The 19,187-nt window shown below is 40.7% G+C and overlaps 1 protein-coding gene across 1 annotated transcript in view; it reads right to left on the bottom strand.

Moving 5' to 3' along the window:
- Window positions 1-6,203: 6,203 nt before the first annotated feature.
- Window positions 6,204-19,187, bottom strand: part of Cwc22 (CWC22 spliceosome associated protein homolog) — a 48,679-nt gene continuing 35,695 nt past the window's right edge. The window contains exons 14-20 of the mRNA XM_021647152.2: window positions 16,865-16,925; window positions 13,584-13,661; window positions 12,593-12,745; window positions 10,912-11,039; window positions 9,758-9,859; window positions 9,464-9,669; window positions 6,204-7,001 (exon numbers count right to left, since the gene is read on the bottom strand). Of these exons, the coding sequence (XP_021502827.2) occupies window positions 6,433-7,001; window positions 9,464-9,669; window positions 9,758-9,859; window positions 10,912-11,039; window positions 12,593-12,745; window positions 13,584-13,661; window positions 16,865-16,925 (1,297 nt within the window). The 3' untranslated portion in view covers window positions 6,204-6,432. The remainder of the gene's footprint in view (window positions 7,002-9,463; window positions 9,670-9,757; window positions 9,860-10,911; window positions 11,040-12,592; window positions 12,746-13,583; window positions 13,662-16,864; window positions 16,926-19,187) is intronic.

Raw genomic sequence — 19,187 nt, 5'->3', positions numbered from 1 at the left:
CCGGCTTAACAGTAGTTGACCCTGAACTTAAAGATTCAGTTGAATCTCAATAGTAAACCACTGGAACATTCTGCATAGCACTAAGTGGAAACAGAGGGTCCTTTTCTGTAGTTCCCCATCAAAAGATTTCTGAGTATCTACATATGGTTTAAGATTTGAACCTGGGCTTACAAAAAATATATGGTTGGACTTCTGCTCTCCAAGAGGTGTCTACAGGAGCTGATGACTCTTTTCCAGCACTCCCTCCCTGTCTGCCCGCCGAGTGCCCTGTACCTTTGCTGACACTTGCTTTGGCCTAGGGGAACACACACAGCAGACTGGCAGCTATAAAGGTTATCGTCAGCACCGAAGGCAGCATCCCCTGGCTACGGGCACAGTTTTCCTCCCCTTCTCTCTACTGAAAACTATCTGTAAGAAGGATACTCTTCCCTCATTTGACAAAAATATGACACAAACAAAAGGATTCTCCAGCCCAAAGAATGGTGGCACATTCACTTTCCACATCTTCCCTGTGTTTCAGGAAAGAGTATCTGCACACATGTGTGGAGTGGGATTTTTCAGACATTTCTACTGAGATACTGGAAATGCTCAGTTCTTTGCTGCACAGCAGTGCATATTAAAGTAGTATGGGAAAAAAGACTATTGCTTAACATAATGTGCTCTAAAGCCTTGTGCCTTAAAGCTCTCAAAATATACACTTAGGCCCCTTATTGGTATATTAAAGAGGTTTTTGTTGTTGTTGTTGTTGTTGTTTGTGAATCAACTTCTTGCATCTGTACTTTTCAAAGCCTAAGAATACTCTAGGAAGGAAGTTCTCTGTAATTTATAAAAATAGAGCACTGGCTTCTAGTAAGACAATTATTCTCATGTAAAATTACTCATTTAGATGTTTCCATAAAGGAAGAAGATACCCAAAAGTCTTTTTTATAGCCATCACTATACTTACTCCCACTTGTGGTCAAAAGGAAGTGAGAAGTGTGCAAGCAAAATACAGTTAAGGAGGGGACAGCTCTGCTCACCACCAAGCCGTCCCAGCCTGTACGTCAAGGAATCCACATTAATCTGGAGCTCTCAGTGCACGTGGTACAAATCCAAAGGAAAAGTAGGTTAAGTGGGGACAGAATCCACTGACTCATGTGAGTGGGGAGGCTTGCTTTAGGTAAGATGGACAACGATCCTCCAGAGCTCCCTTCCTGCCCTGCATACCCTTAAACAGGACCCCGTGTTTCAAGCCCTAAACTGAAAAAACTATTGTAAAGGATTCTGGATGGCTCGACCACGTCACTGCAGAACCAGTTAGATGGCACAGGGGACATAGATACTGTTTTTTCAAGTCAGTGAATGCTTCAGTGGCCAGATTCATCAGAATCATTAGCTCAGGGTCAGTTGCCAGATTCACTAGAATCATTTGCTCAGCAAGAGGATTTGCAGTTGCTTAGCACAACGCTCACAAGTATTCCCAAGTGACATTTTCTAGGGAGACTTAAAGAAATGTCTGTTCACCCAACAGGGAACCTATGCCTTATGCCAGACTACTGTGTAGTATTGTTCTCTACAGCCAGCCAATACACAGACAGTTTCAAAGAAGGCTCCTTAAGACCCAGGACGCTCTAAAGAGAAGTTCCAGTGCTGTAGGCAGGAAGCACACAACTCAGAAAGCGCAGGACATCCCTAAAACTTCGGACATGCGCACAACATTCCCCCAAAGGTCAGATAAGCAGAAAATACTGCTGGGGAGACCAAAGGTGATAGCTGAGTTTCTTGGGACTCTGACCTGTCAAGCTATGCACAAGTTGTGCAATCAGTGCCAAGATTCCACCCTTGTGAGCTGTCACCCATATAGCTTTCAGCAATATAGCTATTTTGGGATCATTCCTGATCCCTTACATAACCCTAATACACTCACTGTTAAACAAGTTGGATTTTGGTGGTATCTTTAATTTGGTCTGCTGTAATTTCCCTACCAGGGGATTGTGGTGGGTGGTGGAGATAGATGTCTATTCACAGTCCAAAGCTTCTAAGTATAGCTTGGTAAACCAATATATTGGGGTTAAAGGCACATGGGTTACCTCTAGGAGCACAGGAAACTTAAGATAACTGCACACTTAAAGTTCACTTCAGAATGGATGACTTATGAATGCTGAATTGTTGGAGCTTCCTGCCCAACATGTGGGCAGCTCCCCTGAAGAATTTCGTTTGTTTTTGTTGCTGCTTCTTCCTCTCCTTCCTTCTTGTCCTCCTCTTCTTTACCTGTATTTATAACCTTGGGAAATTCCTTCTGACTTAGAACTTTTTGAGCTGAGTCCATCCTCCAGGAGGCAATGCTTCAACTTTTGGGAAATAGCTACACAACAGTTTATGACCACAGCATAGCTTTAGAGAGACCTCCAGTTATGTAAAATAGGCCTGTTTATAGAAAATGGACTTCTTAAGGACCCCTAAATCATCCCAAAGGTTCTCATTTCCAGGAGTAAAGCTAATCCAGTAAACTCAATCCCACTTCCCCAGTCTTTGTATTTTATAACACATGAATTAAACAACCAGTTAATACACATTAACAAAAACAACATAAAAATCTTGAATTCTCTTGAACAAGCAGCCACTGAAAAACCTCCAGGTATACAGGACAGGATGGGCTGCCTGCATTTGCTACACAGTATGATTCATTTGATGTCATCTATCAAAGTAGGTGTTTGTCTGTGAAACTTCTAGTCTAATGAGTGGTACCAGATCATCTTTAATGACAATGACATTCTAATAAAAAAAAAAAAAGGCAACAGTAATGACAACACAGAGCTTTCTGTGCCAGGCACTCACTATGTGTGTTCCAGAGATCTTATTCCAAGCATGAATTATTATTATACCATTGTGCTATTATCAAACTTAAGGCAGATGTTAAAGGGCCTCTCCACAGGTCTATAGCCAGAAAGGGGTAAAGGTGAGATTATAAACCCAGCCAGGTACTCCCGGATCACTCCATGTGACTGTGGGTAGGCAAATACCCACTCTTTACCTGTGTATAACTCATCTGGGCTGGACTGAAGTTTAACAGTTCAGCACAAAGCATGGACATGGGGAGAGGGCAGTGGTAGAGACTGACAGAAAGTCCCTTTATTTTCAGTAAACATAACACAGATAGGACTTCAAATAATGTGCATTCTAATGGGACATGTAACAAACTCAAACATCTTCAAGGCCATCTGAAAGGGAATGAGGGAACTGTGAGTGGAAGAATACTGTATCACATCCAAGGCTGAAGACACAAAAAGAGGTCAGAGTGGCGAGGCAGGCCAGTGAGGCGGTGGTTAGTCTGGGGTGTGATGAAATGTCCACAGGAAGGATGATGTTTAGGCGTCACACTGGGCCCTCTGTCCCCCTGAAGGGTCACCAGATGTTGACACTCTCGGAGCTGCAGAAGCAGTCTTCAACGTGTACGAGGAACAGGGAAAGGATGTAAAGGTCTGGAAGGCTGCTTCACTAAGTTACAAAAGATGGTAACTCATGGGAGACACTGCAGGCCTTTATAGCCTGCAGGGAAAATGATCCCGGTGAGGGAGAATGAAACTAAGTTCAACCAGAATTAGATAACCAGTGCTAGGCCAAGACTTTTTGGGGTCTGACATAAGCTTGGTTATTTTTTGCCATATTTAAGCACAACACAATTCTGGAAAAAAGTTTTTCTGATAACAAGTGAACCCTGTGAGTACAGCAAAGCTTCAGACATGCTTACATTGAAGCTCTAAGACGGGTTCTGGCTGTCTTAGAAACGTAACGGTCTAGGAGAATGACTGAGGTAAACTAAATGCCTGTGGAAGTCAGGATTTGGCTTGGCCCTAAGATAACTTAGGCTGTTTTAAAGTACAAATGACATCTCTCATATGGATGGATTTTATGGCCCAGAAATAATGCTCAAGGTTTTAGGGGGGAAGGAGTAAGTAAAACATAAGTTCCGAGACCAGCGTAGAGTCTAGCTCATCAGCGAAGGATCCCAGGTTATAAAGCACATCCACTCCCAGCCCTCCAGGAAGACAGGTTAAACATCTCTTGCTTTGAAGGATGCCTGCGAGTTTAACTTTCTTGGCTTCTCTAGGGCATATTTGTGTGCACAAGTACTTTTTGCCCTCTCCAGTAAATGGCCTGCAAAAGGAGTGCCGGAGCTCTAAACCCTCTCAGGATACAAACACCAATGAAGCCAGAGAGGATACACTGTCAGTCAAGTCAATGAGAACAGTGTAAGTAAGATTTTTAAAGTCAAGAACTCATTGGTGAGAGCCTGCTGTGAGAAAGTCCTACTAGTGAAGTCTCTGCAATATGCCTGCCCAAGTGTGAGCTCAACAGGAATGATCCAATGGACATGCCAGCATGGACGGCGAAAAGCCCACAAAACCTCAAACCTATACAAAGGGTTGTCCAACACCAAATAGTCAGCTCTGAAAACATACAAGTAACACTGAATAGACTGAGCAGTTGTGTTTACAAATCTCTATGTATAGACATGTACATATATGCAAGCAATGAAAAAGAGACCATGAATTTGAGCAAAGAGGGGGATGTGAGAGGCTTTTAGAAAGGAAAGGGAAGAAAGGAATGAGGGAATTATATTATAATCTCAAAAATAAATTCAAAATTCTAAGAAAATTCACTGGTACGTACAAAAGTCTTCTCCTTCTCCCCTCCTCACCTGGCAACACACTGAAGTGGCAGGAGAATCAGGTTGTTTCTGCTTAAAAGATATATGTATCTGGAAAATCTTAAAGGCTGTAAACAGTAAGAAATACAAGAAAAATGATGGGAAAAGGCTTTTTGTCATACCTATATCCCACCTAAATGTCCTTCCTATGTGGCTACTTTAATATTTAAAAAGAAAAAGAAAAGGTTAAGTGCTATTTTAGGTGAGATAAAAGAAAGGGATCATAAAAAGCCAATCAAAGAGCTCGATTTTTCTTTTAAGTCCTTCCTTTGTGAAGGGGACGAAAGAGGGCTGAGTGCTTACTTTGTGTTTTTATTTCGTAGTCCGGGCTCTGTAAAGCAAGTACTATAAGAATCCTTCAGAAGAATAGGAAAAGAAAGGGGTTAAGTTTGCTTGGGCTCATCCAACTAGGTGCAGGAGCTGCCAGTCAACAGGCCGTCAAGGGCTCTCCCATCCCCAGTCCTGCTCTGGGGGGAAGCTGATCTGAAATAAAAATAGGGTCTGACAGGAAACGACTCCAAGACCTGAGTCCTCTGGCATCTTGGACTTCACAGTCTCCACTTACGGACAAAACCAGTTCTTAACGGGTGGAAGAGTTAACCAAGTCCATCTGTTTCTTCGTCCTTTCTGAGGGGCAGGCTACAGAACAAAGGGAACCAGGTGGTGAGGTGCCAACAAGTCAACAGATGAGTCGTTCTGAAGAGATGAGAGAGTTTGAACAGCAGTGCAAGCTGGGTGGGAGTGGTCACAGCATGCTTCAAGAAGAGTCTTTAGGCACAGCTCTAAAACAGCTGTAAAGAGGACGTGAGGGGCAGTAAGGACTGAGAAAGAGAACTTGCAGGCCTCCCAGACAAGGAAGGTGCTGGGTTAACGGCCTGCGCCATTAAGTCCCACTATACTTAACAGCCACGCTTTGCTACAGCTGTCCCTCTGCTCTTTAAGGTGGACAAGTGCCAGCAGGCCATAGTGCGGGTGTGGTAAGAGACCTGCCGCCCCCAGAAGGTCCCAGGTAATGCTTAGCTCCACAGTAATAACTACACTTACATACACTGAAAAAGTTACAGTGAAGAAAATCCTTCTAATTCACATAAAAAGAAACTGGAATTGCTTCACAGGTCATTTATGTACCTCATGATTATGCTTTTTAAATGATTTATTAAACTAAATTAAAATTAAATATACACCTTCTGGCCTTGACCGAATGTTAAGCTGATAGAGAGCACTAACCACAGCAACACTCCGTGTGAACTTACCCAGCAGATGGTTCTGGGCGAGCCACACATCTTGAAGCAGGATCACTCACTACAAGCAAATCTCTCAAGAGGGTGACACATTCAGCTCCCCCCAAACACCCGACAGAAACCCACAGACGTAGGTTGTCAGAAATCCCACTGTGAAAAACGGAAAAGGTTTCTTTATTTTGGCCTTTGGTTATAAATAAAAGCCACTAATAATTATGGTAATTTATAGCAGACATATAGAAAAATTAAAAAAAAAAATCAATGACTCAATGAACATTTGTTCCTTTTATTCACAAAACATAAGACTTACCCCACTGTTGAGACCCTTTTCTTTATGATTTTACACAAAGGACCTTGAGACGTATTAATTATAAAACATGTCAAAAAGAAACACCTTTAAAATTTACAAACGGGTACTTTATACAAGAGTTCTCTATAAAATCCACCAATGTAAAAAAGACGTTGGAGCTGAGTGTAAGGCATGTTCAGTTGTAGTTAGAACTATTTTTGCTTCGCTGGAGACTTCTCTCTCCTCTGGTCCTGGTTTCTCTTTGATTCTCTAGAATGTTCAGAGTGTCTGCTAGATTTTTCCCGTCTCTCAGCACCGTTCTGATACCTGTCGTCATCACTTTTATGACCTGAATGTCTTCTCCTTTCCCTTGACTTGGAGCGATCTTTTCTTCTAACATTTTCACTGTCCTGGTTTCGGGTTCTTTGCTTCTCATTGTCAGAAAAAGAGGCTCTCCTCTCCCGCCGCTTCTTCTTTGGCTCACCACGCTTGTCCTCCGGCTCTCTGTGTCCATCTTGGTGCCGGCCATTCCCAACTCTACTGTGACTATTTTCTTGGCTTCTGTCCGCCATGTACTTGGCCGAGGAATCTCTCCAGTCTGGATCTCGTGAGTTTTGAGCTCTGTGTCTTTCAGACCTTGCTCTTTCAGTCCGCCCTTCCTGGTGCCTTTGTTCCTCCCTGCCTCCTTCTCGCCTCTTGTCACGTGTCTGGTGGCCCCTGGCTGATTTATCTACTTCTTCGTTTCTGGCCTTCCCTTGTCTCTTTTTTCTTGCACCTTGAGCTGCATGCAAACAATTAATTAGTTTTTATGTTAATCTAATTTAACAATAATTTAACAATAACATTTACCAATATACCACAGGGCACTAATATTTGTGTAAACTGAATGTGAAGCCAAACTGAAAAGCCTAAAGACAGACTATTTTAAAAGATGACTAAATTTTAAAATATGTCCTTATTAATTACTAAGTAACTACAGTTTCAAACTCAACTTCTCATAGGAGCTTTCCATATAGCAAAGGAAAAACAATTCATCAAATTAGAAGCAGCATACTGCCACTTATAGACTCTGACCCAACAGAGCTTCTCGTCAATGAAGCTTTGATGAAGGCATTTCCGTGCATAATCATGAAACATGGTCACCCCCAAACCACTTCCTACTGGGAGGTGTGTTTATGCCACAGAATGAGTGTTTCCACCAAAAAGCCCCGCTCTGTGAACAGTGCTGCTTTCCAGTGCTCTCACAGTCGCTGGCCATACAAGTAAGAGCTGGGTTATGACATTTACGGGCTGAGAGCTATGGACACTTGGCTTCTGACAAAAACTTCTAAAGAGACCATGAGCAATTCAGTTTTAATGATAAGGTTTGCACATTCAGCTATGGCTCCACCATCATGTCTGCCTGCTGCCATGCCCCCTGCCATGACGGTCATGGGCTCAACCTCTCACTGTAAGCCCCAATGAACTCTTTCTCCTATAAGTTGCCACGGTCATGATGACTCTTCTCAGCAAAAGTAACTATAACATCAACTTTTATCCTGTTCTTTAGAGAATATAGACACTGAAGAACTTCAATATAAGTGATAAGAAGCTTCAAAAATGTCAAAGGAGTATGGGAGCCCTGATAGACCACTGAAATGTAAACAGGTTCCTGAAAGAAGAAAAAGGACCCTGGTGTTCTGAGTCATTCATCTACTGCTTTACTCTTCATGAAATTCAGATGAGATCTGCTTATAGTACTGTTCACTGTGAATTTTCACATTCATCAATAATTACATTGCTAATATGAGAAGCCAACACTGGGGGGAGTTGGGTAGGGAGCATATGTGGATTCCCTCTCCTGTAATCTTCTTGTAAGTATGAAGTTAGCTCAAAATGAAACCTTCTATTTAAAAAAATAAAGAACTACTTAAAAAACAAACAAACAAACAAACAAACCCAAGAACCAAAATGGCTCCACATTCAAGGAAGGCAGAATTACAGAGAAGTGAGCTATGTCATACTGACACCTCAACCCTGGACACATCTGCTGTTCCAGGGCTGCTGCTGGGGGAAAACAAAAGACAAAAGGCTCTGGCAACCTCACAGACTTACATGTGAACTGCTTGCTTGAAATATACACATTATATATAAACATACTGCAATGTATTATATGTGTGTGTACATTTTATGCAGCAACACACACACACAGACACACACACGATGGGGACTATGGTTCAAAGCCAGTCTGTGCAATGACGTGAGGAGCAGACCGTATACATACTCATTAAAAGATGCACATAGGACATCAGACACGTATGAACGGCAACCAACGTGGATGGATCAGTTATAAATGGAGAAATATTTTGTGAATGTAACAATGAAGGAAACAGTAGATATAAAGGAGTCCATAATTAACAATTAAAAAGTTAAAACAGGCACTGTCACATAGGCCTCTAAACCTAGCACTTGGGGAGTGTAGGCAGAGAGGACCAGGTTCAAAACTAGCCTCTGTCAGACAATGAATGAACAGACAATCTAGACTGCATAAAAAACTTAGAAAACGAAACAAACAAAAAACCAACCCCTCTCAAAACAAAGAAACAAACAAAAACCAAACAAAACAGCAAACAAGCCAGGCAAACACGGGGTAAAATGCTGTTTTCTGCATGACAGCTAAAACCCAGCCCTTGGAGGCTGGGGGGTGGGAATGCAGCTCAAGGCCATCCCGGGCAGTGTAGTGAGGTGGAGACTAGCTTCAGCTGTGCTGGGAGACCTTGTCTCAACAAGGCAAAAGAGGCAAGACTCACTAATGTACAGAGCAGAACTGCAGCTGCTATGAAGACAGGAGGCTGGCAAGCGCAAGAGGAGCAGGAGTTCGAAAGTACCAGTACTTCTTGAGCTGGTGGAGAGCTACGGACTGCAAAGGCCCGACTGAGCTTATTCACCAATTCACAAGAGTGGATGATGGCAAGTGGTCAAATACAGCTTGACTACCTCCGGTAAAGCCTGAATGCCTGGCTGTGAAGACTCAGCATGGCGTCGGTACGCTAGAACACAGCCGTCACTGGAATCACAGTTAATTGCCAAAGATTTAGCTGTGCCTGCGAGGAGGCTATTACAACAGACAGAACACTGCAGACTGCATCGGGACAGACGACCATCTCTAACAGCAAATATGTTTAAACAGACGGGAAGATAAAGAAGCAGCAACTGAGCCCTCCCTTGCTGACACAAGCAGGACAAGGTGTGGGCGAGCGGTACCTGAGGCAGAGCTCTGACTGCTGGCGGAGGAAGACTCACTCCCTTCGCTGGAGGACTCGGAGCTGCTCTCAGTGCTGTCGGAATCTGAGTCAGAAGAGGCCGACTCTGAGGACGAAGAGCTCAGGGAGGGCTTCCTTCGCTCAGCTTCTGGCTTCTGGGCTGCGGTGACCCTGGGCGTGTTCTTCAGATGTTCCCGCAGCTCATCCCTAACAGAGAGGCGATGTTACTCCATGCCTTCCGGCACCTGGGCCAGAGCCCTGCCAGGAAAAGACAAAGCTCTGCAAAGGTTCTTACGTTAAGCCGCCGAGGCCGATGGAAGTGAAGAAGTTGATGGCAAACCGGGTGTTCCGCGGGTTGTCTCGGGGTAGCAGTCCTTCAAAGAATGGCTGAAGAGTTCTGGGGAAAAGGAATGAAGAAAACGGAGAAAGGGAAAAACAAAAACTCCTACACCCAGTTATCAGATTTCCTATATACTGAATCACTAAGCGAAATACAAGAAAGCGGCCTATGCACTGTCATGTGAGGCGACCCAACACAGCAGGCAGCAAAGAGCAATTCACTGAAGCTCGCTTTTTGCAGTTGAGTGTGCGTGTGTGCGGGTAAGAGGACAGACATGTGGGAGCTGGTTCTTTCTCCACCATGTGGGTGTCAGGACAGCTTATTTCAGCCTTGGTCGCCTTTACCCACTGAGACAGCGCATTGGCCCTTCAACTTTATTTCTGTAATTACACAACACAGCTTTAGAAATGTTTTATATACACACTAAGACACACGCAGAGTATACAGATAGCATGTATACATATGTACATGGGTATATGCACACAAGTGTATTTTGTGGGCATGCACAGAAAAACTCAAAGGCCTTAGCTCTTTTTACATATACATATATACGCACATCTAAATTGTGTGAAAGCACGGGGAAGAGTAGGAATCAGTCAAAAAATATTTCACAGAAAAGGGTAAATTACAGGCAGACTGATTAAGTGTTTGTTACACACATCTAATGAGGGTCACTGCTTCTCCAGTCACAGTGGTAAATGTGCATGAAAACACAGACATCAATCATTACAAATTTTCGATACTGATGTGACTCCAGTGCAGCTGAGGAGGGAGATGAGCCTGATAATGTAGACAGATTATATGAAGGACTGTCTCATCAGTGCAGGCCTTTGATCAACACTTAAGAAAGGCAAAAGTGAAACACTGGCATTAGCACTATAGAATAGACTAGAATCCAATCCCAGTGATAATGAGGACTCTGAATAAACAGGTGTGAACGAGGAGTTACCTAACAGTCCTAGAACAGACCCCAGAAAGGCACGTGTTGTCTCATGTCTTGTAACATGCAGCACGCTGATGCTGCCCCAAGTCCCCATGAAGAGCATACCGTATCTGCTAACATGGCAAACCACAGGAAGACTAAGCGCCAACTGTGATTGTCAACTTACTCATCCTTTAACCTCGCATTCAGCTTAGGAAGACCCATGTATTCACACAGTTCCTGGAAAAAGATTTTGACGAAAATTCTGCTAGATGATGTAGTGGTCTCTTCACTCAGCTTTATACATTCAAGAACCTGAAAATTAAGAGAGAATAAAAAAATTTTTTTTAAAAGACTAGGCCAAGTAGCCGACCAGTTTAAGTTCTGAGAATGACCAGGCCTTTCATCTTTAAGCAACATCTCCATGTCCCCTCCCTTAGGCTGACATGTGTCACTTCTTGGGAAAGTGTAAGACTGCTTCTCTCTACTTTCCAATGCTCAGACGGTACAGAAGTAGGTTTCTTTCCTTCCAAAGGAAGGTGCTTTTTACAGCAGAGAAGATACCCTGCTGTCCTGAGCACACGGCACCATAGCAGACTGCTCACAACCCTCCTCAGCAGAGGGTGATGTAGACAAGGGACCAGGCAACATGCCACCATAACATTCCACTATGGTTCTGTTTAGCATGTCTACACAAGACAAAAGTAAAAACAAAACAAAACAATGGATGACGTATCCTGAAAACTAAGATTACAGCATTTACAAACTAACTTGTGGGCTTTAAAGCAAAACAGAAAAACAAAAAATCTCTAGCTTTTATGGGTATCATGTTCTTGAAAGCCCATTTTCAGCCAACTGTTTAAAACTTGCCTTCTTGTGTAGAACAGGAGAAATGAAGTAAAGAGTAATGACTGGCTGTGGGCTGGCTTGAAAGTGCAGTTGAATGTAGCTGGATACACCTAGTACTTAAGTGCTGTGTACAAACTTGTCCTGTACTCCTAAGACCAGGGGTGGAGCCTCATCCCACCGTCAGCTCGTGGTACTTTACAACATTATCCTCTTCCCTCTGGCAAGTGATGTCTCTCCATTAAAATTCTTCTAGTAACTTTGACTTTTTATGACATATGACTGGCATAGACCTAACTTTCCTCTTACACTGTAACGTTCCTGAAAGCAGGGACCACATAAAGCCTTTGACTGCCCACTACCAAGGGTTGTGACTGGGCATGCAAGTGGTAGCTAAATAACAGCATTTAAATGAACATGTAATAAATATGGGTTTAATGCTCAATTTGATGCATGTTTCCCCATTAGGAATGTATTTCTTTGTTCTAAGTATGATCACAGGATCTCCTCCTGTTGCTGAAACAAAAATATTGACTTTCCACAACCTCCTAGAACAATCCTTTCTCCTGAGTCTTAGTAAGAGGAACTTTGGAAAAGCTACTTTTTTCAGGAAATATGAGCAGGAATTCTGAGGCACAAGTGCCACAAAATAGGGGGTATGCGTCTCTCCTTTCTTATGTGAGTAGAGAGTAGAGACAAATGCATACAGATGTCAAACATGAAAATATGTCCTGTTTCCCCTGAAAATATTGCTTGTCATCACTCCTGAAAAGCAGCATGGGTTTGGGCTGTCATGCGTGGTGATCCACAATGATACTCCTTACACGTGCATATCATCTGACTTAGCCCTCCGACTCCATGCTACCTGAGTGTGTTTCAAGGACAGCGGCCGCAGTCAGAGTGCACTACATAATTCATTTTATTCACATTTACTGAGAGACCAAGTATGGCCACGACATATGAGAACATATTTGAAAACAGCAGAGCTAGGAATGAAGAGCAAACACTGATCCAGTACTTACACTCCATGGAAGTGAATCCGTGTATAAAAGGTGAGCAAACATCTTAGCAACATTTCTCAATTTATTTGTCTCTAAGCGATGGATGGTATCATACTGTTCTTTGAATATGCCTTCAAATGATTCCATATATTCTTTTTTCAGCATGCAAAACCGCTACAGACAAGAAAAACTAAAAGTCAACCCCAGCAGAAACTAAATGTCAATACAACTGGACTTAGTATTCCTAAATTTACTAGGTTAAATGTTTATAAACACTTCGAGAAACATCTATTACCCTATCTTTCTATGCTAAATGATGTTCAGAAAGAAGTTACAGATACAAGTTCTCTCTATCTGGATTTAAATGCTAAAATGAAATTATACATTTAGTTGATCCTAAACACACATTTTACATTATATATATCTACCTTGTGAATGGTTTATAGATACATTTAGGGACCAGAAAGATGAACAATGCTTAGTATTTCATGTGGTCTTGCACAGGATCCAAGTTAAGCTCCCATCAGCTGCATTAAGCAGCTCTGAACAGCCTGTAACTCTAGCTCCAGAGAGAAATCCATCACCTCTGGCCTCCGCAGATATCTGAACTCACGTGCACATTCTCCTACACATACACATAATTAAAATGACAAAAACGAACCTTTAATTTTTTTTTTTTTAGATCATGCTTACCCTATGCTGCCTAAACAAGTTCCTGATTTTAATAACTGCTTTGAGTTTTTGAATAAGTTTAGTTGTTTTCTGCTGGGAAATTGTTACACAATATTTATACAGCAAATTTAATGTGCTGCAAAATGAAGTGGGAAAGGAAACTGAAGGGCATGAGTAATCTCAACGAGGGAACACTGTGCTCTCAGAAAACTCATGTTGTTAGTTAAGGGTAAAGCAGGCCATAAAGCACAATCATTAATTCACTGTATTATTGTTAGGAATTCTTTGAGCTATCTATTATACCCTGACATGAGTAAGGGTTAGCAAGGCTGTAACTCACCCCGGCTAACAAGCCGAAGAACTTTTCATAGGTCCTTTGCTGGGCACAGCAGTCAAGTATCATGTTGCAGAGCTCTTTCTATTTGGAAAGAGAACTTACATTAATGACTCAGATCACAGTGAAGCTATGCTATATCCAACTTACAGGCACAACACTGAATGGATTTTCTAACCAGACTTTTAGAAATTTTGAAAACTTTGAAAACCTATTTTTAAAAACTCAATGTCAAACTCAGCATTAAAAAAAACAGCCTTTGGTCTGGCTAGTATCATCTAAACCTATTTATGAGGATTTGATGAAATAATTCACGAGTATGGAGTATGAATCATTTCTAAACAAACTAGTGCATGAAGCAGGTCAAGGCATGACTGGATATTCTGTCTTTAAAATCTTCTGCGTGGAATTCTCTAATTTTCACCAACACAAATGCCTAACAATTTAAACATAAACTGATGTTTAGATAGTTAGTATGCAAAAAGCAGAATGAGTGTTTATACAAGCATAAATGAACATTTTCAACTTAAATGACCTTTCAATTGATAGAGGGAAAAATGTACAAAAATAAAAATAAAAGAACAGAGAAAAACAGGTTTATGACTCAATTTCCTAAATCCTGAAATAAATGTTCTATGCACAGACTTACCTACAGGGGGATGGGCGCTCTGTGTATAGACCAATGTACAAGGGGCCTCTAAAGATGGACAGCCCAATCCTGTAACTGCTGAAATTTACTGTCCGATCCGCTATTTAAATGCTTTAAAAAACCTCTTCATGAAAAATTTTAGAACTAATGAATAAATCGCTGATCAGAAAATCCACTATCACAAATGGCTGACATCTAATTAACTGAAAAGTATAATTTAATAATTCGTGAAATAATCCTAATGGAGCAGACAGCAATTTCATGAGGAAAAGACTCAGGTAACATAGCAAGTACAGACAGAATGAGGCCACTGTACAAGAACCCTTTTCCATAAATCATTTATTAGAATGTCTATATTTCTACAAATATATTTACTAGAATACATTACATTCTCTAAGTACAAAACAGTCTATGCAAACTAAATGTGTATTCCTTCAGTTAGTTTTTACTTTTAAAAGTTCAATGAGCTATTTTGAAATTTTGTCACAGTCAATAACTGAGGCATGATCTAAGTAAAAATTGTTAACAGCAAAAAATAATTTCGGTAAATAAGCATTTATATCTATATAAGTAATTTGTCAGAGACTCCAGAGTGCAAATGCAGGACAGGAAGTTACACTGTCTAACTATGATACCATCAGCCACAAGCAGCTATTTAAATTATTTAAAATTATACTCTGAGGTCCTTAGTCACAGTACTCGTATTTTACATAATCAAAAGCTGTATGTGCCCAGTTATGGCTGCCGTGAACAGGGCGGCACGAGTATTTCCTCACGGAATACAGCTCTACTGTACACTGTTGCTCTAGAAACAAATGGTTTCCCATGAAGCCACCCTGCCAGAGCTATCACTTTAAAACACAGGAGTGCTTTCAGACACAAAAAAGAAAAAAAGAAAAATCACTCTCAAGTTAACCTAATTAAGGGGAATGTCTATAAATGTGTTAAGTTCTAGAAAGGTACACTTTGTCGAAACTTCATATGTTTCGGGAAACTTAAAATGAAGCCTTTCTAAATTATGCTGTTAGATTAATTTGATATTTAATATAAAATTAACTTTCAGTTTTTCCTACTAGCATTGTGTATTATAGGAGGTTTATCCTATTTTCAGCAAAATGTAGTAATAGATGGATGACCCTGGTGATTGTCAGAAGTACTCACAAAGCAAAACATTCTTTCTCCTACACCAAGTTCAATTATAAGCATTATTATCTATGGCTTGTGTTAATTAAATATTTTAACATATCAATTAAATATTTGAGCAATTTTAGGAGTCTTTTAGCATATGAAATAGACTCATTAAGTTACTTCAAAATATCAGTCAAAGTATGTTGAGGGTAATTCTAGAACAATTACCCTTTGGATTAGCACTAATAAAATTTGTAATGACTTAATTATACTCCTCAAATGTAGCATGGTCACACAGGAATTTCAGTGTCAATTCTAATTTTAAAGGTTAATTTACTAATTTTTTTCCTTCTAGGGATGACGTATCAACTGTAGCCAAGAGTACAAATAACAACTGTCACTAGTTTAAGACTCCTTTAAAAAAACTTTAAAAAGAAAGCAAAACTTTTTAATTCGAAAATGATTTGGTTTTGCAAAATTTTATATGACGGCATTTCAGTAATGAATCAAAGATTTTTCCCCCTGTAAATGCCCATACACTAGATATTTTTCAGGTCAGGGCCACTGTAGTATTGGCCAAAGGTATTCATTCTGCTGCTGTGGTATGGAAACAACAGGGGAAACAATGACCCATCAGTGAGCATGAGTATTCTTTACTCCAATAAAACTTTACTTGTGAAAACAACAGTGGGTGTGGGCACAGTGCATCAACCCCACAGGCGATCATCTGGTCCTGACGCAGCTCAGGACCAGAGACTGGAAACCAAGCAGCCTACTGGAGCACATCCATTTACTACTCCATCTGTGTGGTCTACTACATGTCAGGCAAGGGATGAGGAACATCACCACCAAAGCCTGGGCTCAGGTTCCAAAGACCTAAAAAGCATACATGATGACAACTAGGAAAAAAATACAAAAGTTTTCTTCAGGTTGGTGCTTATTGTCCTGAGCATTAGGGCTTTGATAATAACAACAGCAATTAGGAGACAATGAGAACCATGAGGCTAACAGAAGACCTTAGGTACTTAGTGACACTTTGCTCTTTGTCTGAAACAAGTATATAATCAATTTCTTTTCTTGTGAATGAATGAATGAAACAATACAAATTCTTGTGTGTCCAACTTGAGCAGTGGACACGCACATGCTGTGCTTGTTATAGTTACTATCAAAAGAACTGTTTAGCACATACATAAAGACAGGGATCAGGTAATACTGAGAAATGGAGGCCTCCTCCACCGTACTTTGCTCCTGGGTAACCATGCAGAATTATGTGAGTACCGTGTTTAGAGACTAACACTCTAGCATGCCTTCAAGCCTGTACTCTACCAGAGCACCGTGACAGAACCCCAGCAGTCCTAAGTCTTGGTTTAGGATACAATTATAAAAACTTACATTTACATGGACATTTATCATCTTATTGCTTCAATTCACAAAACCTATCAACTTCCTTAAACATTTTAATAACCAATATGTTCTTCCTAATTAAAAAAAAAAAAAGTCATTGACTCACTGTTTGGCTCTCAGCAAACTCCATTTTCAGCAACTTGTGTGCACATTCTTCAAAATCTAGACTATGGAGACAAGATGGTCATAATATGTTAAAAACCCAATAAAAAACAGTGCTCTTTACAAGTCAAAATATTACTTTGTTACTGTTGTAACTATAAATATATATAATATCCCAGCACAGAAAGAACAGTCCTTAACTGCACAAATGACAAGGCACAAGACGTCATGAGGAACCATAAACTATGCTGTGTAGAAGCCAGACACAAAGGCCACACACAATATAATCCTGTATTCCAAACAGAAAACCCGTGGACATAGAGGCTGAAGCACAGAATGACGGCTAATGGAAACAGAATTCATCTTGGAGTGTCAAAAATACTTGGGCAATGTTTAAACAACTTTGCAAATACTCTAAAAGAACTGCATGTAAGGATAGATTTTACAATACACACACACCTCAACTTTATAAAAGGCAAACACAGTGGGAAAAAGAATGCATATGCCTTGATTCTGATTATTCTCTCAAACCAATCAACCCGAAGTCACAGCAAACGGTTATATTCACCGTTATAGGAGGCCTCCCAGTCACAAAATTGCATTGTGCTTCTTCTGACTCTCACTGAGCACAACAGTTGTAAATCCCCAAGTGTTGGCATCAGGGACCTTTAAATTCTAGAAGCAGCTGAGCATAGGCTAGCTCCTATGATCCCAGCACTTGTAAGGCTGAGGCAGGAAAACCTTTTTTATTGAGTTTGGGGTCCACCCTAGGCTGGAGTGAGGTACTGGATCAAAACAAATGGTAACAGCCCTGTGAGGGATTTGGAAACTGCTCTGATCTGATGCTCCAGTAGAAAGGAGAAATGTGAACTCTAGAGATAGGGAACCTCCTGGTCCCATGAGGCAAGGAGTAACTAACTACCCATGCTCCGGATCCACCCTTTCTGTATTTGTCTATGAAATTAAGTTTAAAAAAGAAAAGTATCATTAATGTTACTCAAAAGTTTAGAAAAACAAACAAACAAACAAACAGGTAGAATGCTTAACAATGAAGGGAAAACATTAAAACTTAAAATGTTACCAGGAGTTTTAGTTTTTCCTGTTTACTTCAGAAAAGGTTTCACGTAGCTGAGGCTGTAGAGGATGATGTTGAACTTCTAACTCTCCTATCTCCATCTCCCATGCTCAACTCACTGCTTCTATATGGATATTTATAAGCAACTAACCTTTTTAAAAAAACGTTTTATTCATTTAACAATTATAAATCCACGTTGAAGTTAGCAACCTCTGCTTCTTGATTGGATAGTATTGTGACTTGGCTCATGCATCTTTAACATCTCAGGTTTAGCAACATTTGATTCTTATTTTACACTGAGAAAACCAAGACTCAGCAGTGTCTGTGAGCCATACTCCTGGACAATATCCCAGTAGTTAAGAATTAAACACAGAGATACTTATGCTTTCTAGCTCAGTGGGAAAGCTGTAATAAATACTGTACTTAAAAAGCTTCCCCAAGATGTGTTTTATGTATTTAGAGAAGCCAGGAAAAAACCCTAACTAAAACAGGTCAAATTTCTTATGCTTCCAGTATTAAAAACCTCAGCACAGAAGAGTAAGTGATACTCTAGCACAGTGGAACCCCACCTTCTGTTCCAGATGCTACAAATCTTAGCACAGTTCTACAACAGCATCTCCACTCAGCAGTGATGAGCTAGGACAAGGGGAAAGCTCTTCCAAAAGCTGCTCTACACACTTGAAAAGTTATCTCTGTTTATACCCAGACACAGGGCTTCTCACATAAAGTGTAACAGCAGTAAATGATGCAAAGCAACTTACAAGGGAAAGGATACATTTTACAATGTCTGCACAGATGAATTTAAAATATCCTCTACATAATTTAAGAGATTAGCATTTTTAATGTGAGGCTGATTCTATTTGCTAATATATCTGCACATTTGCAGACAGTTCAAACCCTCCTGATAGCTACCCAGTACAATGCCCTGGCTCTGAAGGGGTGCTTTCCTTCCTAATAACCAGCCAAAGCAATGTCATGATTCTGAAGGAGTGCTGCAGTTCATCTGTATTTCTAATGTCGAGTACTTATTATAAGCACAAATGGATAACAGTCCAGCATAGTGCAAAGCAGGGAAGAAAGAAGAAAACTAAAATAAAAAATCTTCCCAGTAACAGATAATAGGTGATACTATATGGTACCTAGAATGGACACATTTCAATACTATAACAATAACAATGAATATAATTAAACATGACCTGTTATTAAAAAAACAAAAACAAAAATGAAATACTTGGCCAGAGCAGGAGAACCT

The sequence above is a fragment of the Meriones unguiculatus genome, chromosome 8 (assembly GCF_030254825.1).
Source record: "Meriones unguiculatus strain TT.TT164.6M chromosome 8, Bangor_MerUng_6.1, whole genome shotgun sequence".
In the NCBI taxonomy this organism is placed as follows: domain Eukaryota; kingdom Metazoa; phylum Chordata; class Mammalia; order Rodentia; family Muridae; genus Meriones; species Meriones unguiculatus.
The sequence above is the reverse complement of the archived record's forward strand: the minus strand, read 5'-3'. Positions and strand labels throughout refer to the sequence as shown.